At 41.6% G+C, this 27,843-nt stretch overlaps 1 protein-coding gene across 11 annotated transcripts in view; it reads right to left on the bottom strand.

The window, feature by feature from the left end:
• Positions 1–27,843, bottom strand: part of Med12l (mediator complex subunit 12L) — a 305,880-nt gene that overhangs the window by 253,186 nt on the left and 24,851 nt on the right. For 9 of the 11 annotated variants that reach the window (XR_012908055.1, XR_012908056.1, XR_012908058.1 and 6 more), the window contains exons 3-6: positions 25,764–25,868; positions 20,486–20,677; positions 18,932–18,964; positions 15,903–16,062 (exon numbers count right to left, since the gene is read on the bottom strand). Coding sequence is in view for 7 of the 11 variants with exons in the window: in XM_075950608.1 (XP_075806723.1) it covers positions 15,903–16,062; positions 18,932–18,964; positions 20,486–20,677; positions 25,764–25,868 (490 nt within the window). In the remaining 4 variants the exon portion in view is untranslated. The remainder of the gene's footprint in view (positions 1–15,902; positions 16,063–18,931; positions 18,965–20,485; positions 20,678–25,763; positions 25,869–27,843) is intronic. The other 2 variants (XR_012908057.1, XM_075950609.1) reach the window with 1 other exon arrangement.

The raw sequence follows: 27,843 nt of genomic DNA, 5'->3' as shown, positions 1-27,843 counted from the left end.
CCCCTTTCTCCTGGACAAACTTGATATTTGTTCTTATTGTATACAGGTTTTTTATTAGGTTAAGAACCTTCTTATTTAGACAAAAGAGGGAAGTGTGGTCAGTATTCTTTCAGCCTTTTGGGCACCGGCCCACTAGGGCATGGTCTGAGATACTAAGTGTGGACTGAAAAGCGCAGACGGGAAGCATGCTCGCTCTCTAGGGGGGTGGTCGGAGTTCTGTTTGCAGCTTCCAGCACCCACAGAGCAGAGGACCACAGTTCTCTATCCATATTGTGAGGTTTCCCCAAATAAACATTTTCTATCCTTTATTCTGGGCTCTCGCAGACGTCCTTAATGACGCCTATGCTGAGGCGAGCCTGTGACCTATGTATGGGGGCAATCCAATATTTCTGTCCCCCAACACAGACACATACTCACACACACACAAAACAAAAAATCACTAAAATTATTTTTTAAGATGACTACTACTGGGGCACAAATTAAACCGTGTTGCCTCTGGCAACCAGAAAGGATATGATACTAACTTTAGCCCATTCTGTGGGCAAAAATGTATTAACTGCAAGCTTGCAGCCAAATTTCTCCTAGAAGTTAGGAAAACAGCATTCTCTAAGAAGCCATCTAAAGGAAACAACTTCAATGTCTCCCCATTGTTCCTTCTCCCGCTCTCTCAGAAATGAGGAGTGAAAATCAATTGTCCAACAGTAACCAAGAATGTTAGCTCTATTTGTCAAATGCAACCAGAGACCACCACTGCTGAGTGTTAGTTTAAATAACCTGCTCCAACTATGTCTTGTAAACTAAAATCCAGTCTGGTGTGGTAATGAAAGCCTAAATGCCAACATATATTCCAACATACATTGGAAATGGATGCAAGCGATTTGGAGGTCACTCTCGCATACAGAGTAGGCTTAAGGCCAGCCTGGGCTACAAGAAACCTGTATCAAAAAAAATAATGATAACAACATAAAGCAATAGGATTGAAGTGCACACAGCTGTTAAATTCCCATGATGAACCAGTGCAAAGGTGTATTCTGCTCCGAGTTTACTCATTGCTAAAACTGATCAACCGGAACTAAAAACATTCAACTATGAATGTCTTCATTTTCTTGTCCCCTTGTGACATGGACTCATGGTCTCACGAAGCTTGTTCAATCAAAACACTAACCATCTGCTGAGACAGAGTGAGGTTACCTCTACCAAGCAAAACCAGAAACACTGACACCGACTCTGGGCTTTGTGCAGCAAGCCTTGAGAGTAACAGGCTCTCGAGTATGGCACTGTGGGCATGCCCACGGTACATTTCAGTCAAAACTAAAAATAACACAGATCTGCACACACCTACTTTGTCTCAGGCATTATTATCATTTTCTTTAAAATATAGAAGTACAAGTTTGCTATGGAAACCGTGTAATAAGATACGGATGCATAAGAAAACCCATAATATCTCACTAATCACTGTTTGATTAAAGAAATACAGTGTTGTCCACATAATCACAGGGATGTGGTATCAGCAGTTCCACCACAGATACCAAAATCTGCAGGTGCCCAAGGTCCTTATGCAAAACCGCATGGACTGGGCAGATGGCTCAGCCAGTGTAACACTTACCAACCTAAGGTGAGGACAGAGTTTAGGTCCTCCGGACCCATTAAATGTCAGGTGTAATGGAGGCAGACATATAGGACCCACAGAGCAAGAAGACTAGTTATGACCAGTGAGCTGTACTCAACCAAGAAAGCAAAAGATACCCAATATCAGCCTTGCACCTTCACATGCTTGCACACACAAATATGTGTACCTGCATTGACATGCACCCATGTACATACACACATGGACACGCATACGTATGGAAATGTTATTTGCATAAAACTGTAACATATCTTCATACATCTTTTCTAAATTTATAACATAAAATAAAACGTAAAGCTTACACAAGTACTTATTGTGTAGATAGCTGATAAGCACAAAAGTCTATACATGTCCAGTTTAGATGTAATTTATTTCAAATATTTTCCATCCCTGGATGGTTTAATCTGCAGTCAAAACCTATCTATGGATACACTGAGCTGAAAATATGGCTCAGTGCATATAGCACTTGCTTATCGGAATTGCCCTTGTAAGTTAAAATTCCCAGCACTCAGGTAAAAGCCAGACCTGCACATGTCTAGACTCCCAGCTCTGAGGGGCATGGGGGTAGATGTCATGGTAGACTCCTCAGGCCTTGCTGGCTACCAGTCAGGCTCCATATTCAGTGAAATGGGAATATGGCCGAAAATGGTAGAGAAAACCACAATTTTTTAAAACGAATCTTTATTTTATAAACACATGCATATCTTTTCTTTAATTGCCAAACACACTACCCTGAGATCTGAACCCCTTTTAGGAATGAATAAATGCATCATCCCTTTGGGCACATTAACATCAGACATTTAATTATGATACGAAACAGCTGATCTCAGGATCTGTGGGAAACGGCACACGATTAAAAACTAGGATGCACAGAAAACTCTCATTAAAAATTGAAAGAGAAGGCGGGCGGTGGCGATGCACACCTTTAACCCCAGCACTCGGGAGGCAGAGGCAGGTGCTTCTCTGTGAGTTTGAGGCTAGCCTGGTCCACAAAGCGAGTACTTAAGTAGCCAGGGGTGTTACATAGAGAAACCCTGTCTCAAAACCCTACTCTCCAGCCCCCTCCCTCAAAAACAGATAGGATGGAGAATATGGCCCAGTAACTGAGAGTACCACCTACTCTTGAAGAAGACTGAAGGCTGATTCCCAGCACCCATGATGAGACAGAAATAGAGGAAACAACAACGTAGGTCATAAAAAAATCAAAGAAAGGTTAAAAGCCCTGAAGCAAAACATAGATGAATAGAAACAGGTTAAATTAAGTTAAAAGAGCTAGAGGGACAAGCCTAAGCTAGGACCGAGCATTCATAATTAATAATAAGTCTCCATGTCTTTATCTGGGGGCTGGTTGGCAGCCAAAGAAAAATCTAGCTATAAAAACAACCATCCTGGCAGCAAATACAGCATGCCAAAGGCAAAGAGGCCTGAATGTTCCTGGTGGTGTGATATTAGCAGAGACTTATTGGCATCAGAAGGATATGCTGGGAGACAAACACAACAAGCCTACAATCCAAACCCCAGCTCTACCATTCACCGGTTGTAAAATCTGCAGCAATTGATTGAACCTTGGCTAAGTCTCAATGTCCTTGTCTGCAAAATAAAGATTGATAATAAACAGCTCAATGACTGTACAGATGAGTCACTATCACAGCGGGTACAGAATAGGAACTGGTCAGCAAGTGCAAAGGATGGCTGTGGAACGGAACCGGTGGACACTGGCTGCCGGTGGACAGCGTGTGCTGCTTCCGAGAGCAGACTTGCCCCCTCCCTCCAGCTAAGTTAACAGCCAGCCGATAACATAATGGCTGGAACATTACTTATGGGAGCAGACAGGGTCGCTTTCATGGCTCAAAGGCACTCAATGAATCCACAATCTTTAGTGAATGAAGATCGAGCTTCTGGCGTGAGAACTAAACCCATCTCGGAGGCTTACCTGCTGGCACTCATCTGACTCTGTTAGCTGAAGCTGCCCTGCTCGGAGGATGGTCCTCATCTAAAATGCCTTCTCTGCTCACCATAAGCATGAGCAGAAGTTTCTGGGACCAGCTGAAACATCACATACATTTCTCTAGCGTCCCCATACCAGCCTAGTATGGATGACTCATCCTTCTCTGAGGGTAATCACCTCAATGTGCTTCATTTCCATCAATTAAATGTCAACCAATACATCATAAAGTCCTCCCAAAATAGATATCAAGTCCCTACCCACTGATTCTGCCTTTCAGTTCTTAGTAGGAACTTAAAAGAACCCCATCACTGCATACCTACAGTGGTTTAACACCAATACAGTAAAAAAGACTAAATGTTTTAATATTGTACTTACTAGAAGCATCAGTTCTTACTAGAAGCTTTAAAAGATGCATGCAGACACTATAATTTAGGGTGTGTGTGTGTGTGTGTATGTGTGATATGCCTGTGTACCATACACATGCCTGGTGCCCATGGAAGCCAGAAGAGGGCATCAGATCCCCTCAGCATTGGAGTTAAAGATGGCGGTGAGCTGCACGTGGATGCTGCACATTAAACCTGGGTCCACTGGAAGAGCAGCCAGTATTCCCAGCACAAGTGTGTTGCCTTCTCTTTGAAGAAACTTACATGTAAACGTGTGCATAAATACCTTTCCATTCCGTGACAGCCCAGTTTCCTGGCCACCGTCTTTCCTTTTACAAAAGCAGCTGGGAACTATGTGAAATGAATGAAAGAGATTCTGAGCACTTTTTGTTTTGTTTTTAAACACAAACATATACAGGAACGAAGGAGCCTCCTTGGTGGGGTTAATCAAGTCATCAGGGGGTTAATCAGCCAGACCTTGGAGCTGACTAAATGAGCAAACCATCAGCTTTGGCACGCAGAAGCTGCACATCCATCTCCTAACACGCTGTAAGATCACCGAGAGCTCTTCCACCGTGATCCTATTTCACACTAGATGCTTTTTTGATGAATACCATCAGCAGAGGGAAAAGACAACCAACTAAGAGACACCGGGAAAATTGTGTCCCTGAGAAAGGACTTGGCTCTGGAACACATAAAGAATTATTACAGCTCAATAATCTGAAGACAACCTAATTTTAAGTTTAGGTTGCAGAAGACTGGAACACACACCTCGCCAATAAAGATCAACAAATGGCCAAAAGGAACGCTTCAGCATCAGAAGCTATTATGAAAAATACAAAGCAAAATCACAAGGATGACTATACCCAACGCACAGGGACAAGCACTGTGGAGATGTGGAAAAGGTGGGCTCCTAGAGCACCGCAGACTAGAATGTGATATAGAAGAATAAAGAGAAGTTTGGCAGTTCTTCAAAAGTAAACATGGAAACACAACGTAACCCAACTACTTTACAGTCAGCTATATACCCCAGAGATAAAAACGCTATGTACACAAAGACTTTCTGCAGATGCTCCTGGAGCGCAGCAAGACCCACACCAGACAAAAGGTAAATCAGAGCATCCATCAGTTGATGAGTGGACGAACTGTGTGCATGCCTGCAATGAAGTAACACTGATATATAAGGGGAACGCCATGCTTTTGAGACACGCTATGGTATGGAAGAACTTTGAAAATAATAAGTGAAAAAGCCAGTTTGGTAGAAGCACATATTACATGACTTACGATGTTCTATATACACACACATACACACACACACACACACACACACACACACACACACACACATATATATATATTACACACACACATACATACATACAAAGCAGACTGGTGAAGCAACAGAATATGCGGCATTTAGATATAAGAAAATGTTCTAAAATGTGGTTGATGGTGTTGCATAACGATTTCTTCCAAGTTTGAAACATTCCATACTACAGGGAAGCTACTTAATCCAGAAGTCCCTGAACCTGACTACTAGGGCCTCCCTGCCAGAGTAAGCAATAAAAGGTAAGAGTCCCTTGAAGCCTAGAGCAGTGGTTCTCAACCTTCTTAACGCCGTGACCCTTTAATACAGTTCTTCATGTTGTAGTGACACCCAACCATAAAACTAGTTTCACTGCTACTTGATAACTATATTTTTTTGTTATAAATTGGAATATAAATACCTGTCTGGCTCACAACCACCTATAATGGTATCTGATGCCCTCTTCTATCATGTTGGCCTACGTGCAAGTAAATACCTGTCTGTATTTTCTGGTCTTAGGTGACCCCTGTGTCCTTTGGTCCCCAAAGGCATCAGGACCCACAGGCTGAGAACCATTTTACTCGAGGAGCAGAACTACAACGGCTTGAGGAAAACAAGCTGCGGAGACTCTTGTAACCAGACCAGCTGCCTGGTCTGAACAATCTGTAAACATGTCCTTCTGGATGGAGAGGGGATAAAAGAGAGCAGAGAGTGATGGAGGGCCCTCCACAGGCAACCCCACACATGTAGCATATACAGAGATGATGATGATGATGATGATGATGATGATGATGATGATGATGATGATGATGATGATGATAACTCCTTAAATGTTTTCCTCTGTTCAGGATTGACTCAACAGTAGAGAACTCATAGGTGCCACAAAAGTATATAAATTATTAAATAATCATCTACTTTTGTCTGCATACATGATTTTCCGGTGTTGTTATTTAACTGGCTTTACTGTCCAAAGACATTGCATATTATACAAACTACTGCCACTGTAAAATCAAGACTATATCCTAGAACAAAATAAACAATAAATGGCTAAAAATAAAAGTCGTCAGTATTAAGCGACAAACATTTTCTACTGCAGACTGGAAGTTCCGCTGGGATGTGGAGCTGCGAAGAGAACTAAGAAAGAAACCACCTGAGGTCCTGGGAGACGTGGAGACACAAGGGAGCCAGCAGCCATGGGAGGAACAGTCTAGTACGACCATGGGACTTGGGAGAGGATTTGAAAGGTGGCATCCTGTCACACTGGAAGGAAGGCACAAATGAGTTTCAGGGGCAGAAGCAGGCATGCCACGTGACTGGCTATGCCAATAAAGGAAAGCAGAGGAGACTCCAGAAGCCAGAGGTCCCCAAATGTGAGTGCTTTCAGAATGACCACCAGAGGGCACTGGTGAAACATAAATGGGTTTCCAAGAGTCTTAACCAGCAACTCAGGCCGACTTGTCAGTACCCCCTTTGACCACCACAGAATTGTGAGCAAAGGAGTCTGAGGATCAGATATATAAATAAAGATATATAAATAAAGGAGTCTGAGGATCAGATATATAAATAAAGTTCCTTTGGAGACTGTGGAAGCCAGTCTTGGGGGAGGAGGCCTTCTCAACAGTCCCAGCTAAACCCTTCAAAGTTCTTCGTACAAAGTGTGTGGTGTCTTAAGCAACAGGGTCTTATCCTAAAGTTTTAGGAAGCAACTAAGGACAATAGCAATGTCCTATATTGTTTTGAGAGTCTCTTGAACTCTCCTGACAAACTATTTGAAAGAAGAGTTTCCAAGCCTGAGACTAGAGTTTTCATTAGGTAGTCTGTGGCTTTGGGGAGGGATTTAATTTTTAATGTCACAAATGATTGTTCATGTGCAAGATACCCATCTTTTTAAGATACAAATTTGCTTTTTGGTTTAATAAAAGGTAAAAAAATGTATATGTTTACTTAAGAATTGTTTAAAAATAACCTATGCTGTATTATCAAAAAAGAAGACTTTGACAAGTACCACATGCATATTTACTTATGGGAATAATGAGTTCCAGCATTAAAGAAAGCTAGCCCAGACATCTATCAAAGAGTCATTGTCCCAATAACTAGAGTAAATCCACATAATGGGAGCCTAAGAAGATATAAGATTATCAAGTAACTTCCAGGATATGTCAGGCAAAGGGAGGCATGTTCTTAAAGAGTGTGTAATATACTGTCTTTCATGTAGAACTAAAAGGCAAAAGATTCATATATTTGCAAACCTTAAGAAAAAATAAGAAATTCAAAGATTGCAGCTAGCAAGAAATGACTGTGGGTAAAGAGAATACACATGAATGAAGATGAACAAATTTCTGCATATTTGCTAATAGTTGCAAGCATTAAAATGTCATTGTATCACATGTTCAAAATATGAAACTTAAAAGAAGAAACTCAAAATGAAGACTAGCTGGAAAACGCATATATTTCCAATAGAAGAAAGAGCAACAGAGCTCAGTGGGCTAAGGAACTTACCACCCAAGCCTTGTGAGCTAAATATGATCCCCAAAACTCATGAAAAGGAGGAAGGAAATAACTGGTGCCACAAGGGTGCTGATTTTCACAAACATGCTGCTGCACACACGCCTGCACTCACAACATACACACACATAGGAGTAAAAATAAAAGAAAAAACTACTACCTGAGATCACGGCAGTGCAGCCACTAGTAGTGACTCTTTTTAAGAAGTGACTTTTTTTAAAGGATGAGAACAATTTTAAGTCACAAAGAATATATTCTGAAGTTAAAAAGAACTACAAAACAATTAAAGAGCATGTAACAGAAATTATAGAAACATAAAATTCATTAAATTAGTAAAATTTAATTTTAAGTGAAATGGAAAAGTTTAACTGGAAATAGGAAGACTGTAAGTAATGATCATACACATGCGTGCAAAGGACTGTGTATAGCCACCTACCTGGTGACCTAGACACCACTCCCAGCAACAGTGTCAGGATGCTGCTTTCTAAGTATCATTTCCCCTTAAAGAGAAGCAGAATTCCTTTGAATAATGACTGATTGCAGATGTGAGGAAGAAAACTAAAAATGTGATTCTGGGGGCAACCTTCTATGCCTGGAAACATGGAGGTAACTGCTTTATGCTTAATGTCATCTCAGAGGGTGAGAGTGTGAAGGGTGTCTCACCGGCTATGAGACAACTGTGCCACCAGAAGAACAGGGGGTACAACTGGCAATACGACAGAGCACACACATTTCCATGGGCCCACACCTATGACCAAAAACAATTTTTAAAGTAAAGAGATTCGTTTTGCACATTGGAGGTGCAATAACAATAGCTCTGAATCTAAAAACTAACAACACAGTGAAAGAATTTAGCATTTGTTCTATCTTTTTCGGGAGAAAGAAAAGGTATTATTCCCTGAAGTTGATAAGGAAAAGTCCCTTCATACAAGAAAATGTCAACTTTATGACATACCCAATGAAATAGCTGTCCGATTTGGCTCAATGGGTACTCAACGTCTGGAGGAAAGCCTGGTAGGAAACAAAATGGTAGCAGGTGCCAACACCTCATACTACCCTTTCTTCCTATGGCACAATGTCTCTTTCCAGATGGCCAGTGTGGAAACCCCATTTTCCATGCTTATATAGGAATGTGTGAGGCTAACACACCACCTTATAAACTAAGGATGCACCTCAGTTTCTTTGCTCTATTGTGCAAAAACAGATAGGTATGTCTTTGGGATAAATGAGCTCTAAGGAACATTGAAAATGTAGAAGCAATCCTAGTCTGAAGCCTGTTTCCAGGTCAATGAAGTTAGCATGTGGTCTCTTCAAGAATTCAAACTGGAAGTAAGCTGGCAGGCTAGATAAGAAACCAAGCTGTCAACTACGAGTTTCACAGGGCTTATTTTTGTAGTCTAAATACCTCAGTGACTACATCAGAAATTACTCACAAAGAGAAGAGGGCCACTCTTTCTCTTCTGTATTTTGGGATGATAAGGGGAGTCTTAAGAGCATATCCAACCTCAAAACCTCAAGTGGTACAGAGAAATGATGGGAGAAAACAGCAGAGCCCTGAGCAGTTTAACCACAAGGCATTTTAAGCTGCTTCTAATCTACCCCTTCCTTTAAAAAGAAGACCTCATCCCTTCGATATGCCATCATCTTCACCAGACCAAACACCCCATGACGGATGCCAGAATTAAAGTCACTCATGCTGCAAACTATTCCGTGTGTCTTTCTCTGGTGTACCGCAACTGAACTTCCTTCGCTTTGCTCTTCCTGTCCCCTACATCCCCAGAGGCAACTCAGTCAACAGTCAGCACACCTAACACCCTACCCATGGCCAGCATCCTCTCCTCTAGCAACGCTTGTTGGCTCCAAGAGCTCATATCCATCCCCAGCATGTGGCAACAGCAACCACCTCCTCACAGGGAGAAAACAAGGCATCTTCCAGTTCCCACATCAGTGTAAACAAAATGGAGTGGGAAAACCTACACGGTAGCAACGGAATGCAGAAAATAGTCAACTATGATAGCTAGATGTGACAGTGCCCCTCACAGCAGCTGTACCATGCTGACAGTCTATACTTACTGTCTGCCACAGACTGTTCTAAACACTTGAGCGGGATGGGTTCCTCTCATGAAGCACTGATTCATCTCATTCTCACAGAGTACTGTCAGTCAATCAGTCAATCCCATCTTATAGCCAGGGAACTAAAGGACGGTGCTGTAACGCCAACAGTAATCATAAACCCTCTCACAGTCCCCCGTCATCTGAGAGAACACAGCATCCTCTCCAGCAGACAGCCCCTCCACAGCTGGCCATGGTCAAGCTGAAGCTGAAGAAGAGCAGTTGCGCGAGAACTATTTCCTGACCTCTTCCTAGGCACACGTCATCCTTCCACCAGCAACACCCTTACCTGACTAACGTTCAGCCCACCTCAACTCTTCCTCTGATAAGCCCCCTCTTTCTAACTAAACTTCCAAGTCCATGGCTCCCCAAGTCTCCTCACGGACTTATCCTCCGGGACTGTATCTCATTCCTGTCACTATTGGCTATGCTGTACAAGATTTAGCCTGTGTAAACACGCACCCTCCACCTAAACTGGAAACAGCTACAGCGTGATATCTGCACTCTTTTCCTCTGTCCCTGCTGACTGGCCAGTCCAGGGTGCAAGCAGGGCTTTGGAGCCTATCTGCTGAATACACGAGCTCAGGCTCTTTTTCCGATATTGTCCCACACAGTCCTCATTGGTGAAGGAAGACTCAAGGAGCTTTCTCAAGGGTTCAAATAATAAATCGGAGCATGGACAAAATGTACACAAATCCCTGTGGCATTCATTAATGAGATGGGAACTGTGTTGCCACTGTATAACCCAGCAACACCAAGAGAAGGCCAACACTGCTAGTGAGGGACTAGCCATGTGGGAATCCGATCTTGAGACTAATCACCAGAAGACAGAATAACATCCAGGCTGAAATTTTTCCTCAGTAAACCCACATTTCTTGAAGTTACGAAGACAGCTCCGTCAGTCAAGTGTTGATTATGTAAGCATGAAGACCACTTTTTTAAAAATTTTATTTGTTCTTCTCCCATACAATACATCCCAACTGCAGCATCCCCCACCCCGCACCACTCCTCCCAGTTCCCCCCACACCTACCCAAGATCCACTCTCTACCTCATCTTCCTCAAGAAAACAGCAGGACTCCCAGGGACATAAATGGAACATAACACAAGATACAGTAAGACCAGGCACAAACCATCTCATCAAGGCTGGACAAGGCAACCCTGTAGGATTAAAAAGGTCCCAAGTACAGGCAAAACAGTCAGAGCCACCTCCACTCACATTGTCAGGAGTCCTCCCAAAATACCAAGCCAACCACCATAATATATGTGCAGAGGACCAGAGTTTGATCTTTAGAACTCACAGAAAAATCTGGACATAATGAAGTGAACGTGCAGCCCCAGGGCTGTGGTGGCAGAGACAGACAGATCTTTGGAGCTTACAGGACAGCCAGCCTTTCTTAATCAGCAAGATCCAGGTCAATGAGAACATGTCTCAAAACCCCTGAAGAACACCTGAGGTTGATCTCTGATACAGGCACATACACGCATGCACAAAGGCATGCACTGCGCTCGCGCGCGCACACACATGTGCACGTGTTCACCCTACAGCACCATGGCCTCAGAACGCTGTCTCTCTACTCATCCTACCTTATAAACACACAAGACACTGCTTTGTTGACAGCAGTGTTGAGAACAAATGTTGTAGCTGCTATTAGCTAATTCAGCAGCATGACAATGGCTCATACAATAGATAAAATCCTACAGACGAGTGTACTACTTCTACTGTTAAAAAAAAAATACTAGGTTTCCTAATCATCTTAAATACTACTGTAGTCACTCCATATGAGATTGAATTTTTCATTCATAACTATTAGTTGGTCCGTTTAAAGTGCTTTTCTCTGTTAACATCAAAGTATTTAAAGCAGCTAAGAATATCAATTCCCTAAAAGGCAAAATTGATTCAATTCACAAGATAAATGAAACGAAACAAAACCCTTATTGCTGCTGGCAGAAGAGCAAACTAGTTTAATACTATGGAAGCAAGTATGGGGCTTGTCAAAACACTAAAAATAGACCTGCCCTGATGTGACCCAGCTACATAATGCCTGAGCACATAGGAAGGATTCTGCAGCCCACTGCAGAAGATACTTGAATGTTCATGTTTATTGCTCCTCTATTCACAAAAGAAAAAGAGAATAGCCTAGATGTCCATCAACAGAAAAATAATGAAAATGTGCCAAATACACACAATGGAATCTTACTCAGCTGTTAAAGCAAAATGATAAGATTTGCAGGTGGAACCCAAGAAAGTACACTGAGTGCCACGGCCCAGTCTCAGGAAGACTAACACTACACACATATTCTCTTTCATGCCCAACCCCCAACTTTTAAAGTTTGTGTGTAAGTAAATAAGGAGTTCTACAGGTAGGTACCAGCTGTGAACCTAAGGATTCCTGACTCAACCGGGGTTTCTATTGCAGTAGCAAACACCCTCACCAAAAGTCACTTGGGGAGGAAAGGCCTGCTTCCATGTTACAGATGGCAGTCTATCATGAAGAGGGGAGTCAGAACACAAACTAGAGGCAGGGACCTAAGCAGAGGCCAGGGAGATGTGTTGCTACTGGTTCACTCAGCCAGCTCTCCTCACGGGCCACGCCCACATCCATCAACTAATAAAGAAACTGCCCCACGGGATGCCCACCACTCAATCTGACGGATACATTTTCTCAACTGTCATTTCTTCTTCTCTGATAACTATTGTATATCAATGGACGTAAAACCATGAACCACGAAAGGGGAGCAAGAGGTATCGGGAAGAGGATTGATAAAGGGGCACATGTAATCTGAATGGTGTCAAGAAGAGCACTGGAGTCGAGGGAACAGGAAGAGGGGAAGCAGGGAAGAAGGGGAAGGCTGCACTAGTTTGCTTCCCTGCTGCTGCACGAAAACACTGACCAAATGTAATCTGGGCAAGGGAAGGGTTTACTTGGCACAGTCCATTTTGAGAGCAGCCAGGGCAGGAAAGTGAAGGTGGGAACCACTGAAGTCACAGAAGAGTATAGCTTCCTGGCTCACTTCCCAAACCATCCTCATCTTGCTTTTTGATCTGTCCCAGAAACACCTGCCCAGAGGTTGGGACAACCCAAAGTGGTTGGGTCCTCCCTCATCAGTCACGAAGCAAGAAAATGTCCCCAAAGTCAGGTCCAAAGGTCAAGCCAATGAAGGCCAATGTCTCAACGGAGGATCTCTTGTTGCAGATGACTGTAGTTAATATCAAGCTGCCAAAAAATATCCAGGATGAAAGAAATAGCAAAAACAAAATTTGAAAAATGTTATAACCAAACCTAATTCTTTGTGAGCCAGTAAAAATAAAATACTTTGTTTAGACGTGTTCTCACTATGTATCCCTGGCTGGTCCTCAACTCTCTATGTAGACCACACTAGTCTTGAGCTCACAGAGACAAGCCTACCCCACCACCCAAGTACTAGAATTAAAGGTACATAATAGCATGCCTGCCAAACACATTTTTTTAAAAGATAGTTGATAATAAATATGTTTTATTTCTGATGCCCCTCCCCTCAAGTGACAATGCTCTCCAATTTGTTAGCCTTCCCTAAACGTATCTAACTATAACAATTTATTTTATTCTAGTTTGTAGGTTTCATAAGGACTTATACTTAAGCTTCCCTAATTCCATCAATTTAAATACCTGGCCTTAGCTAGAGATTCTTTGGGAATTTCATGCCATGCACCCCAATCCTACTCACTACCCATCCCATGCATATCCTCCCCTTGTGCCTGCAGCACCCACCCCCCCAAAAAAAGAAAGCCTCTGAAGAATAAATTTAAAACAAATCAAACAAAAAAACACGTCTCTGTTATGAAGTAATCTTTTTGTATATTATGAAGATGTGTCTGCTAAGGCACCCGCCGATTGTTTTAATAAAGACCTGAATGGCCAATAGCTTGGCAGGAGAGGAATGGGCAGGATTTCCAAGGAGACAGAAGGTCAATCTAGGCAAACGGAGATGTCAGCAAGATGCAGACCAAGTAGGATATACAGAGACTAAACAAAAAAAAAAAAATACAGCTAGCTCTCCTAGGACTTGACCATTGTCCCAATTTTCTCAGGGTCCCCTAAAGATGTCATCGCCTTCGGACAACAGGAAACAATCTTAAGAACACAACTGCCACATTCTCAAGAGGTGGAGTGGGTGGTTTTGGGCCATTCAGTGGGTCATAAATGTTGGTCATCATTTGGGGGTGGGGGGAAGGTTTCAAGTTGTTACTGGTAACGGTTAGGAAAACAACTAAAAAGAGAAGATTAGATTAAGAAATCTCTTTCTGAAAAGAAAAAAATAGTATATTTTGACTCTACTTTTCAACTAAATAAAAAAGCAACTTCTAACCTCAAATATTTTACATTGGTATAGATTTTTGTATATTGATACAAATTAAGCCTATTTTTGTTTTAACATACTGTATATATGTTTCTATTCTTATTTAAGGCATTGTACCTGAGTAGCTCATTTTATAATGTAAAGTTCTAGTTCTTAAAAGCTATTATTACAAACTGTTTAGGATAATTAAGAAATGCAGGTTAGTAGTTAGTCATCTATAACCATCAAAATGTAGTCATGTTAGGTATGTTTTCAAGGTTAAACAGATATATTTTAGACTGATGATCTTCAAGCAATTCAGAGACCTACAGAACATGGAATTTAAGATATTTTAATAACTAAGGCTTTTCATGGCAGTGAGACACATCTGCTCCTGGCAGCACCAATCTACTTCAAAAAAAAAGGATGATGGGCATCAAAGAACCTCCATATGGACCCAGACATGGCCCTAGGCAGCAGCCCATGGCTGAATGACACCATGGCCCTAGGTGGCAGCACAGCCCACCCAGATCGGCATGGCCCCAGTGGCATGGCCCTCAAACAGAATTGGAAACAAGAAATTTTTTTTCGAAACAGGGTTTCTCTGTGTAACAGCCCTGGTTGTTCTGGAACTCACTCTGTAGACCAGACTGGCCTCGAACTCAGAGAGATCCACCTGCTTCTGCCTTCCAAGCACTGAAATTAAAGGTGTGTGCCACCACCACCTGGCATAGAGAAAATTTTCAAACATATATACACAAAAAAATAACATCATACATATACAAACATAAATGCTTCGGGTCTAGATATTTATTTATTTAAAAAATTACTGAAAACTTCTGTATGCCAAGTACTATCCTGAGAGACCAGCACTGACTGAGAAAATCAAGAAGAAATCCAATCCTGAACAAATCAAAGCTGACCATGCAGCCTTACTATCTAGTTGGGATGAATGAATACAGATAACCAATAGGTTAATGTAACGGGCAGCATTAACAACTGTTAATCAAACAAAGATCAAGGCAACAGCAATTTTAGCCAGAGAGGTCCCAGGATTCACTGAGAAATACCATGGTGGAGCCACTGGGCACACACTTGGGCATCTGTGGCGGGGAAGGAGAACATTGCCCACCTGTTTAAGGTCAAGGTTTAAAGTCAGAAAAAGCATTCAGGCTGCTGGTGTTTGCCAAGGGAGGAGGCTGGTGAGCAGGACAGTTGTTCATAAAAGGATTCTAAGCACAGGAGTGGCGTGATTTCTGTCCTAACAGGATCGTTCTGGCTACAATGCGGAAAGCTGTGTTAGCAAGATTAGCTAGCATCAACTGTCAATACAAAGGCAAAGGCAGTGTTACTGACCAGAAAAGAGGCAGTGAACATAGGGTAGGAGGGAGTAACCAACACCAGTAAGGCTTGCTAAATTGGAGTAAAAACAAGCAGGAAAGTCAGTTGGGGTATGCTTTGGCCCAGACAAGAGATGATACTCTGCCCAGCACCTCCACAGCTGAGTTGTGCAGAGATCAACAGGGGCAAAATCATGGGGACATCAACAGGATATGCTGAGTGAAGAGAGGGTAGCTGTCAGCTGCACCCTAGACTTCCTCGTGCTCACGATGAGGGGCGCTGAGTTCTCAGAGGGTGCAGGGGACAATCACTTGAAGAATCGACAGGGAGATGGAAATACCGCAGCACACTGCCTCACTTACCCAAATTGGGATCTGGAGCCTGGCGCTTCTTAATCTTAGCTTCAGAAATAGCAGAATAATAGGCACAAGTCATCTTGATCAGCCACGTTGCTCGAACCATTGGCACAGAATACTTAGCTAAATATGCAAAAACGTCCTCTTTTTTACTAAGTATGGGGACCTAGAAAGAAATAGCATATAACGATCAGACATGATAGCATTGCTAGGCAAACTTACAGGGAAGGGAGCAAGGGAAGGACTCGAAGTTAGATGCTGCTATAAGACTGGTGCACTTTCAAACAGTACATGTGGTATTAAAAGAGGGAAGAAATTTTAAGCCAATTTTTACTAAGAAACGGAAATCAAAATTATGTTTCGCACATGGAAAAATGGTTATCAGCTGTGCTTTCTTATTTATAAAACAAAATTTTGTCGCATTTCCAGATGAGGAAAGTTATTAAATAATTCCATGACGCTCTTCCAAATGATTTATCCCCAAATCAGCCGGGACAGTTCGGCTAGGCTTTGTCACCATCCTACATTTTATCTGGGGACACTTTTCTGTATTGGGCTAACTGCAACATTTCATAAATGCAACCATTTCCAGAAACTATCTGGAAGTATCTTTAGCCCAAAGTATTAAGTAGAGTCTAAGATGATGGATCATTGAATTCGCCTATTACACACTGAGCTACAATAGCTGAGCAATTAATTCGCTGGCTGAAGTAGACACTTGAGGCTGTTAATTATTTCTTCAAGACCACAAAGGTACAATTCAGCAAATTAGTATCCCAATATACCAGTGAATAGTTCGAAAGAGTTAATTCATTCTTCCAGAATACCTCATAAATACCCTATAAACATTCTGCTATTCTATGTAATTTATTTAATTGATGAACATGACAACAAAAGTCAACAAGAGGACATTTGCTCCAATGCAGCGGGAAGAGACTAGTAAAACTGTAAGGTGCACACCCTCCACACCCCTATCAAGGTGACTACTTCTGTGATACTTCCCTAGGTCTTGCCAATCAAGCCCACTATTTTCCAGTCATTTATGAATTTTGATAATACCAATCCTATGCACCTCACAAAGTGGTTATTCTAATTTTTTTTAAACATGGGCATAAAAACTATAGCAAGGAGGATTTTTCTTTACACCAGCCCATGTGTTTTCATGCCATGGATTTGGCCCTTTCAAAAGAAGACACTGGAACCCTGCCTTGGATATCAAGAAACCTGATCTCTCCACTCCAAAAATCATTCTTAAATTTGGGTTGCAAAGTCAAGGCTTCAAACCTGCCAATTCATAGAGCATAGCATTTTTCTAATAGCTTGCAAGTCAAAGTGGACTTTTAAATTTAACTATTTGCATGCCTGGTACAACATGTGATCTCTAGAATTAAAAAGCTCACCTAATTTTATATATATATATATATATCCCCTAAAACCAAGCTATTTCAGTTAGGCTTTCCAAAGAAACACCAAGCTGTTCCAATGCTGGAGGAACACTTGCCTGCTTTGGGCAATGGGGTATAGTGTATCTACACTATGTTTAAAGAAAACTGAAAACTTTCTGACCAGGCACACTTGCTGCCTTAAGTACTGAATTTAGAACATTGTCACCATGACACAGAAAACCACACTGCACAAACATGACAGGAGGCAAAAGACATACGGAATAAATCTGTAAAACATCTTCTCTACATAACACAGTGGTACATTTTAATAAGAAAACACCCTGAAAGTTTAGAATACAAGGCACATCTTTCGTGGAACAAGGTCTCTGTGTTTACTATCATTTAAGACAGAGACAAGCAAAACACAGGGTCAAACATTCAGCTCAAGACCTGACGCTTTTCACTAGAATATAAAATATGGAACCAGTGGCTTAAATTGTATCAGGCCGGGGCAGGCTGTATCTCATTCACATACACCAAAAAGATGTAAGAGCAAAGCCTAAAACCACAGATAAATGCAAAGCAAAAGTTAGCAACTCCAGAAGTCTTGATAACTGTATCTTTCATAGATGGCCAAAGGATTTATTTAGACGGCAAATGTTGAGCAGGAAAAATGCAAACAATTGAAAATTTGAAGTGTTTAGATAAAATAGCATAGAAAACTGAGCAACAGGACAAAATGGCAAAACCCTGAGTTGAGTCAAGTCAGAGCTTCAATATCCAAACAAACAGATGTGAAGAAAGTTAGCTGATTAAGTGAAAAGATATGTATGATGGTTTTGTCCAATCTATAGTTCGGGCCTACTTGGGGAGGAAATGATGTTTTCCAGTGATATTTTTTTCCAGTGATAATTTTTTTTTTTTAAGGAAAACGCCTGACATCAACTTGACACTGAACCTAGGCAATCACTGGGCAGTATTTTAGTTTCTAAATCAATCTAGAGCTGCAAAAGAAATTGAGATGCTAAGTGTGTGCTTCCCGCATGAGCACAAGGCGACTCATTGCTACCACGCCTGCCCTTGGATGTTTGCCACCATCAGCATCTTCTGTTACCTCATCAGGACCAGGTCGAAAAGGAATTCAGACCACAGGAGCCAAGGGCATGTTCATAAACAAGTGAGAACTAAACAGCTGTTCAAGAGTTAGAAGAGTATCCCTGGTTGTCCGAATTTTCCTCTTCCAAATCAAGTAATGGTGGACTGAACTAAAAGTCCTCACAGGCCCCTCTGGAGTACGGTGTAACTTTATACTAATGAAAAGCCGTGCTGGAAACATGATCCGTTCCATAGAGAAAGGTATTCTCAAAGCTGGGGAAGAACTGGAAGATGACTCCAGACCACAGCACTGTTTCCTGCCTTATCCCTTCTTCCATGTAAACATCAGAAATTAACTAAGTAGTTGAATAAGAAGACCATGGAGAGAATTTGGTCCTTTGCCCAAATATACAAGAGCCTTTGCCATCTCAAAAGGATGAAGTTCTGAGAAGAGGAGAAGAAGGACTCCTGGAATGCCTAAGACATGAATACATGAGAGTCAATGTTTTATAAAGAACATGTCTATGTTTGCAAAGAATTAATGCCAGGGCTTACCTGAGGGACACCTGACTTGGCCAGAGGCAGCTCCTAATAAAGAAAGAAGAACAATGGCTAATACAGCACACCATGACTTATGTCCGTCCCTCTTAAAAGATAAGAGACCCCTACACCCTTAAAGCACAGAAACCAACTCCTTACCAATATTCACTTTAAGAAAGCATCCAAAAAAGTATACTTAGAGCTTGTAACAAAGGGAAACTTTAAAGAACACCCGGCTGACAGCACAGAGAGAGGCTATGAGTCGGTGTTCAGAAGCCATCAAACTCTGCAGGACACTCTCTGGCTTACATGGCCGTCAGAGACAATCAGTCCACGGGCCACAGTGAGACCACAAACAAATGTCAACACTGGGGAAGAAGAGCTCCAGCTCCATAGTTCAGCCAGGTTGAGACAGTGGCACTAACTCTGTAGGAAGAGTTGGTCACACTTAAACAAGTGTTCTTCCAAGACTGCAGGTGCCTTTCATCCTTTCATTTCTATCTATCCACCTATCTATCTATCTATCTATCTATCTATCTATCTATCTATCTATCTATCTATCTGAGGCATATGTAGTGTCAAGATATTATAGCAAAATAAAGCCAATGGAGGATGCAGGTACTATTTTCAAAGAGTCGCTTTCAAAAACAAACATGCAAGTGTACCAAGGCATTCTCTTCTGAGCTGGTCCATACCAGGTGGAAGTGGTAATGGCATACTTAGAACAGAAGATGGCAGCCCCTAAAACTCAGGGACACCAGGGGAGATGAGAAGAGACACCTGGGACTATTTCAGAGGCACACAAGAAGTCAGAGATAAAGACTAAGAGGGCGATTTCTAACTTCTTTACTGTAAACTTTCAAAGGACAGCTTGTATTATTCAGATTATAAGACTATCGAACCTACATACGGATTATTCACACAGAAGAAAATTGTGAGAGACAAAGATTTTAAAAGAAATTCCTACCACCCCATCCACCCTATACACGTCATTATCAAAAATGCTGAGAGTGATAAATGCATCTGCTTGTTTTGTTTAAAAGATTTTTTCATAATACAAAGCTCACCCAGAATAAGACTGTATTTAGCCTAAGGATATTATTTACATGCGTGTGTATGTGCATGTGTGTGTGTGTGTGTGTGTGTGTGTGTGTGTGTGTTTAACTCCCAGTCCCAAGTACTGGGATTATAGACAGAAGCCTGGGATTACACTCCTAGCTGGGATGGATATTTAATAAGGATCTTTTTATCGTAACATGGACATCTTGATCAAAGAAAACTAAAAGTGTAATGAGGGAGAAATGAAGCCTCACTGCCTACTTTTCAATGACATCTAAGTCCACCTATACTGCTTCTGTGCAGATCCTTTAGGTTTTCAGATGCCCTGAGCACCTCATGTAATCAAAATATAGAGGGAAGGACATACGAACAGTGATTGGCCATGTGCACCTGCAACTGGGCCTTCAGTCTATAAAAGAGTGAGGGAAAATGAACGGACATGTGAACACTATGTCAAACAGCTTTGCTTATCACACTGTAATTGTAACAATGGAAGGAAATACTTGATACCTTTTTCGCCAAAACGGCAAGTGGTTTATTCCCTGCTAAGTCAGAGAACCAACTATGAATTGCACTCTGGGATCGAGCAGTAACCAGCCAGTAATTATCTTTAGCATTAACTTGGGGTTTCTTCTTTCCGGTGTCCTGGAAAGTGTTAAGCTTTAGTTTCTCAGCCAATATGCTGCTGAAGTATGCGCCGATCTACAGGAAGAAACGGAGACAAGACAGTATTTAAAGACAATGTGCAACTCTCTTAATATTTTGCATATTTTATCTTCATTGTTTCAACTAGAATCTTTACACAGTCCATCAGAGAACAAAATGGAAACTTAAATTTTTGAAGTCCAAAACCATGATTTCCATATAGTAAGTCCTGAAGTGTGATTTCTGTCCGGTAACACAATGTAAAACTTAGGCAGCAGATGTGTCCCACTGACCCCAAACAGTTGGGAAACGAGAATCAAGGTGAGCATTCCCTTCCTTGTTTCATCTTAATTAATAGCACGTGTAAACTTTAGAAAGGAGCTCCGATGTTAACACTGGATGTTGCTTTCTTAAAGAACCTAGAGACATTTATTTAAAAGGAAAATTGCAAAAGGTAGAGCTAAATTAGGTGCTCAGCATTTTGACTGCATTGCCAATTTTATAAACACGAGAAGACAAGGAAGGAGGGTCACTAACACGGAAGAGGACAGGGCAGAGAAGCCGGCTTCTGCCAGTTATTTTATCATTTCGTGTTACCTGTAGTAGAGGATGGGCAAAGAGCAGTAGGGTGGGGAGAGGAGCAAGGAGCCAAAGGGGAGATGGCCAAGGGCAGGACAGGAGCAAGAGAAGAGATTCAGGAAACCTACAGGAGAACTGCTGAGAGTTTTCAAGAATCCAGAAAGCAGCACATTTGTTTCCTGAGGATCTTTTCAATCATATGATGCAAACAATTTCTAAAAAGAGCCTTAGCCAGCAGTGGCAACCAAAGTGAGGTAAGAGCACTACTCTGGAAAGATCCAAAAGTAAGCGTCCCACCGCAGTTATAAGTTGGAGGTAAGTCCCCTGCATAGTCTGACCCAGGTTTATCGTCAAGACAAAACGTTGGTACAAATTTTTGTTTAATATAGATAGAAATTCCCTGAACCGGAAAGTGCTAATAAAAATTGTGGTGGTTTGAAAAAGAATACCTCATATATTTGAATGCTTGGTCATCAGGAAGGGGCACTATTTGAAAGGATTAGGATTAGGAGGTGTGGCCTTGCTGGAGGAAGTCTGTCACTGAAGGTGGGCTTTGAAGCTATAAAAAGCCCATGCCAAGCCCTGAGTCTCTCAGTTTCTCTCTCTGTGTCTCTGTCTCTCTCTGTTTCTGTCGCTGTCTGTCTCTGTCTCTCTCTCTGTCTCCATCTCTCTCTCTCTCTCTCTCTCTCTCTCTCTCTCTCTCTCTCTCTCTCTCTCACTGGTGATGGATCGTGATGGAGCTCAGTTACCTCTTAGTGTTTGCTTGCATGCCACCATCCCTGCCATGATGAAAAGGGACTTCACCTCTGAACTGTAAGCTGCTCCAATTAAATGCTTTCTTTTGTACTGGCTACCTTACTCCTGGTGTCTCTTCACAGGAATAGCATAGTGACTAGCAAATACTAGAGTAAGCAGATACACACAGATATGGGATTTAGGTTTTCAAACCAATTCACTGATGTTTTTCTGTGTAAAGCAAATGTTTGTAGAACCTTCTGTGGATAAACTAAGAAAAAGCAGGACCAATTGGCTGTAAAGCAGTCACTAGTGACAAATTGTTAGGATTTTAAATTTCTCAACTGATTTTGATCTTCCTACCAAAACACAACTAAGACTATATACTACTGCATAGTAAAGAGACCTCTAAGTTCCACTATGTCTAGGTATGTTAATCATAATGAACAAGGGTGTAAAAATGAAAAGAGAAAATTACTCTAAAGAGTCAATATACCCTCTTAATAATGGGGAAAAAACTGAATCTAAGTGTTTTATAATTCTCTTCAGTGAATCTTGTAAACAAACTCATACTGTAAGCAAAGTCAAAATTTCTAAGTAAATAAGACAGGAGAAATGCACATTAGGGCTCCAAAAAAATGTGAAAACAATGTCACATTAATAAATGTTTCAAGATTGGTCTCATGCTGGCCTGGAGCATTGCCTCCATGTCCTTCCTGCCACTGGGACTACAGGTTTGCCAGCAACCAGCTCGAGTATTTAGTTTTAAGAACAATATATTTATATTATTCAAAAATCGGAAGATACGTATTTTTAAAGCCCCATCCTCTGAACCTCTTTCCTGCCTCCAAGTCATTAACTTGATTAGCTGGTTGTGTAGCCCTGTCCTCCGTTACATCAACAGACACAAGCAAACACAGACTTGTGTTTTCCTGTCTGGCATACCGTGCTCACTATGCACAGTCAGAATGAGTCTACCTATATGTGGAATTCATTTACTTGTTTAGGGACACATTCGCGTTCTGCATGGGTATGCTGTCCTTTATTTAATCAAGAGCGTATTAACGAGCACCTGGAGCAGTGGTTATAAACTTCAGTGTTAAGAATCCTGCTAAAGTGAACACCTTTCCCATTTGTTACGGGCACGTATAGGGCAATTTCGATAATTTGGATGGCATGATTCTACAGTTTTAATTAGACTATCATATCACCCTTCAAAAGGTCTAATGCCAATTTATATTCTTTCAAAGAAAGCGTTAAGAAGGTTAACTTAACACTTGTTTTTATCTGCCAAGAAGTATTCAGATAATAGCTCCTTTGATAAGAGCACGGGAAAGGTCAAGTGTTAAGCGCTAAGATACATGCAGTTCATGCTAATGAAATCAAGTTCACATAAGAAATATTATGTCTTTGGAGAGATCTCACAGAAAAAGTGGTCCAAATTGGTAAGTGTTAATTTTGTTAACTTGGTTACTTAAATTAACATAAAAATTGACACTAGAAACCAAGAATTGAGCAGCTCATAAACACATTAAAAACTCCTACTCTCTGATATGAACTAAACTCTGAAATGCTCAAAATCCACACACTGAAACCCAAGCCCCTAACGTTACTATGATTGACAACAGCCTTTTTTATTTTATCGTTTTGATTTTATCATTATTTGAATGTATAAGAGAAAAAGAGAGGGGGAGGGGCTTCAGGCACATCCATGCCAGAGCATGTGGATGTCAGGGGACAAAGTCCTGGAGACAGATCTCTCCTTTCTGTCTGAGGCAAGGCCTCAGTTTTTATGAAGACGAAGCTTGTAAGGATATGTGAACAACGTGTGCAGAAAGCAGGCGGTAGTTTCTGCCTTCCAGATGTTTGTGTGTAGACTGAATCTGTCTGACTAGCGAGAGCTACTGCCCAGACTGGCCAGCCCGTCCTCCTTGTGCTGTACATAACAAAACGCTGAATTTCCAGGTTGCCGGAGGAGCCCTCCATCAAAGCCGGCACAGCTCACCTCATCCCGGCTTTTCTGTATGTCATTTCTTCACTGTACGCTGGTTCTTCTTTCCCCGAGTTGCCCCATTCAGATGTCCTGCTGGACCAAGCCAGGTGGGACATGGCAGCAGATCACTTAAGAAAGATGAAAATGTTCTGGGGACAGGCAGTAGGGTGATGGTTATATAGCAGTGTGGATGTGTGTACTACTCAAGATCTACATGCTAAAACAGGGTGAAGTGGCAAACATTAAGTGTGCTGAGATGTGTGTGTGTGTGTGTGTGTGTATTAATCACAACTACAAAATCATGGTTGTAACAAGAAGTGTATAAAGTTCGCAAAAGACAAACTTTAAAATGTCACTGTGTCCGGTCAATGGAACTACACACAAAACTGCCTGTTTTCTTTCACACCTTTGCAATGGCATTTAAACTGATGAGTTAGCAGCCAATTATTTCTGTGGTTTTGTGAGCCAAGAGAAGTGTAGCTATTGACTTGTGCTTTTAATTTCTTTCTTGTATATATGATGTTTTTAACTTCATGAGAGTAAAAATATTTTAATATCAAAGAATAATAATGTAAAAAGAATTTAAAAATCAATCACTAAAAGAAAATGAGCAAAAAAATACTCCTATCTAAATATCAGATTGATCCGTGGAAAAAAATATTTAATTCAAGAAACTTCTGAACATAATATTCTAACTACAATTTTTTTACATTTTTCATTAAAATATAACTTATCACTTTCCCCTTCCTTCCCTTCCTCCTAGGCCCTTTCTCTCTAACTCTGACTATATATTTTTAATGAAAGTTGGTCTAAGAACAAAGGTATTGGAGAAAAAGTATAAATATTGCACATAACTTAGGCTGTTGTGATGACACCAAGCAAGTCTACTCAGAAACATTGTGTGTGTGCTGTGACACAGAGCAGCCTCTGCTGGCACCTCGAGGAACAAGGCTCACTTCAGGGAAAGGACCAAACAGGAAGAGGAAAGGAAATAACGTGTGAAGTTCAGTTGGAAACGGGTAGCAACTGGTAGGTAGAGAAGACGGAGGAGTTAGACAGAGGAGTGTTCGTCCTCTCTGCCCGCTGGAAGGACCTGGAACTAGCAGTGGTCTAGGATAGCTGAGCATACCAAGCACCCAGGGGCAGACACAGACAGAACAAGACGAACCCGGGAGATGTTGCAGACCAGTGAGAATGGTGGGAATGCCTAACCAGGGTTTAAAGGGCCCTGCTTAACAAAAATGGAAAATGTGGGCAGCTGAAAGAAAAATGAACGTAATAAAGCATAACCCTTTGTGTGAAATTTATAGAAGTCTAGGCATTTATATGATTTCAAAACAGCATTACAAGGGGATTCTGGTACAGCTCAATGGTAGGACATATGCACAGGATCTACACATCCTGAGTCCAGTAAAAAAACATAATAATAACTAGAGACCACCAAGAAACAGAAATAGTAGGAAGGCACTGGGTATCCCAGTGACTGAACGGTTGGACTTAGTATAATCAACAACTGGGCCATGGCACTGTGCTCTTCCTGACTGCAGCCCTGAATACAGTCTTAGCAGAAACAGATCTAGACACCAGCAGCTGTGGAAAACTGGCCCAGGCTCTGCTAGAGGGACAGCCACGAAAGCCATAAAACCAAGTAGAAGGTGGAAAAGGACACTGTAGTCGTCTCAGAATAAAATGTCTGACAACCAACACCATGTGTGCTTCCTGGTTTTCAAACAGGAGGAAACCTGGGACGCAGAATGGGGCATATGTAGCACATATATACCTCAAGGGTAGAACAAACACCCCTTTCCGGGAGTTACGGGAAACAATCAGCATTACCTTTGAGGGGTTGATTACAATGTTTCTCGCAGAGCCATGTTCGTCTCCAGTGAAGGCTGGCTGATTGTTGAAACCCTGTTTTACGTTCACAGCAGTAAGTTCATCCTGTTCAAGAGAACATACTGATTAAGGAGAGAACAGAAACGCTTCAAATCAATCCAGGCGCTGCAGCCTGAGTAAGAACTAAGTTCACTGTTGTCTTGAAGAGAAAGGCGTTGAGAGGACAATAACCAAGAGAGCAGACACCAAAAACCAAAGCACACTTGAGTAGGGAAGGACCGAGGGCAGGCTGTAAACGCTAACCCTGATTCCAGGTGGAGGGCATAGAGGTCGTCTGGACTGCTTACTTAGCGTACGGGAGCACGTAGTCAATCTTGACTGCCAAAGTGGCAGGATTAAAGTCATGGTGAAAACGCATCTCTGGGTATGCATGGGAAAGAGTCCTTAGGAAAGTTAAACTGAGCAGGAGGTCTCAACCTGACTATGGTGACAGGTGACACCATCTCGGGAGCTGGGGTCCTGGACTCGAGAGAAAGGAAAGATCAGGATGAAAGAGAGCAGCTCTCATTTGTGCTTCCTGACAGGGGGTCCTGCATACGCAACCACCTTAAGCTCCTGCGGCAGGGAGTTCCCTGTCATGACAGGCTGTTATCACCTCAGCCTTACGCCAAATCCTCCCTGCCCCTACATTACCTGTTGTAGGGTATTTGCTCATAGCAGGGAGAAAAGTAACTACTACAAATTTTACATCCTACTACTTTACATGTTCCGTGAGTGCCGTTAACTCTGAACTTATAAACTGGAAAAAGAAAAAAGAGAATATCTCCTTCCCATACGCATGGAAACAAGAGACTGTGGAACTTTTTAAGTTTTTGTGGGAATTGTTTTGTTCTTCTAGATATGAGTCCTGGAGATTGAGCTGCCTACTCGGAAGGCTTGACAGTGAGACTCTTTTTCCAGGTGGGCCATCTCACAACCCAAGACCAGAAAATGTTTTCCCTGGAATTGTTCTGAGAAGCTCACAGTTTGACTCTCTTTCCTTGGCGCCCTGTCTTTTCTAATACTGCATTTAATATCATCTCTTTAACTTGCATGTGCATGGGTGTTTTGCGTGCATGAATGTATGCACCTCATACATACAGTGTCTATGAAGGCCAGAAGGCATCAAAACTGGAGTTGTGAGTTAACCTGTGTCCTCCGGGAGAGCAGCCATCTCCTTAGCTCCCAGCCCCATTTTAGATTCAGCAAAGCTCTCCTATCCAACTTATGAAAGACCCCAGCATAGTGAGTGAAAGACAGAAATGAAATATTTACAGTAATAAGTTTGTGGTAGCAAGTATGGCCCCCATAACCTACAACTGCGGGCTGAGGGGATCACTGGTTTTACACATCCTAGTTCACTTAATCCTTACCAACATAGGTCCTATGTGGTCAACTGCATTTCACAGGTAAGAAAAGTGACATATATTATACTGTACCATCTGGGCAAGCCAGCGATGAAATATTATCCTTGATCCTAGACTACAAAGAACAAATGCCACATGAAAATGAGATCTAAAAATACAATGGCTACTCCTACGACCCTTAAAATGACCTCCTGAAAAGATGTGGGAAAACGTTCCCAAGGTTAAACACATCATAAAAATAGTCTGGAATGATAATAGCTATGATAATTATTATATTAAATAATTATTGTGTATAATATATACTAAAGATAATAATTTTACATGTGACATAATAAATATTATTAATTATTACTGTTTCGTTTTTGTTTTTCAAGACAGGGTTTCTCTGTGTAACCCTGCCTCTCCTGAAACTCGCTTTGTAGACAAAGATGGACTTGAACTCAGAGATCTGCCTGCCTCTGCCACCGAGTGCTAGATTTAAGGTGTGCGCTACCAAGCCTAACAGCCTGGAATTTTAGAAATTTAAACAACAACAAAAAAAGCAGAACCTCCTTGCCCTGCCCAGATTATCAATGAGTTCTAGAATAATCAGAGCTTGAGAATACATACTGGCAAAAGAAGCTATAGGAAATGAAGCAAGCAACAGCCTCCGTGAACTGAGCTGATGGTCACCA

The sequence above is a fragment of the Microtus pennsylvanicus genome, chromosome 16 (genome assembly GCF_037038515.1).
Source record: "Microtus pennsylvanicus isolate mMicPen1 chromosome 16, mMicPen1.hap1, whole genome shotgun sequence".
NCBI lineage: Eukaryota > Metazoa > Chordata > Mammalia > Rodentia > Cricetidae > Microtus > Microtus pennsylvanicus.
Note: the sequence above shows the minus strand (reverse complement) of the source record. Positions and strands in the feature narration are given on the sequence as shown.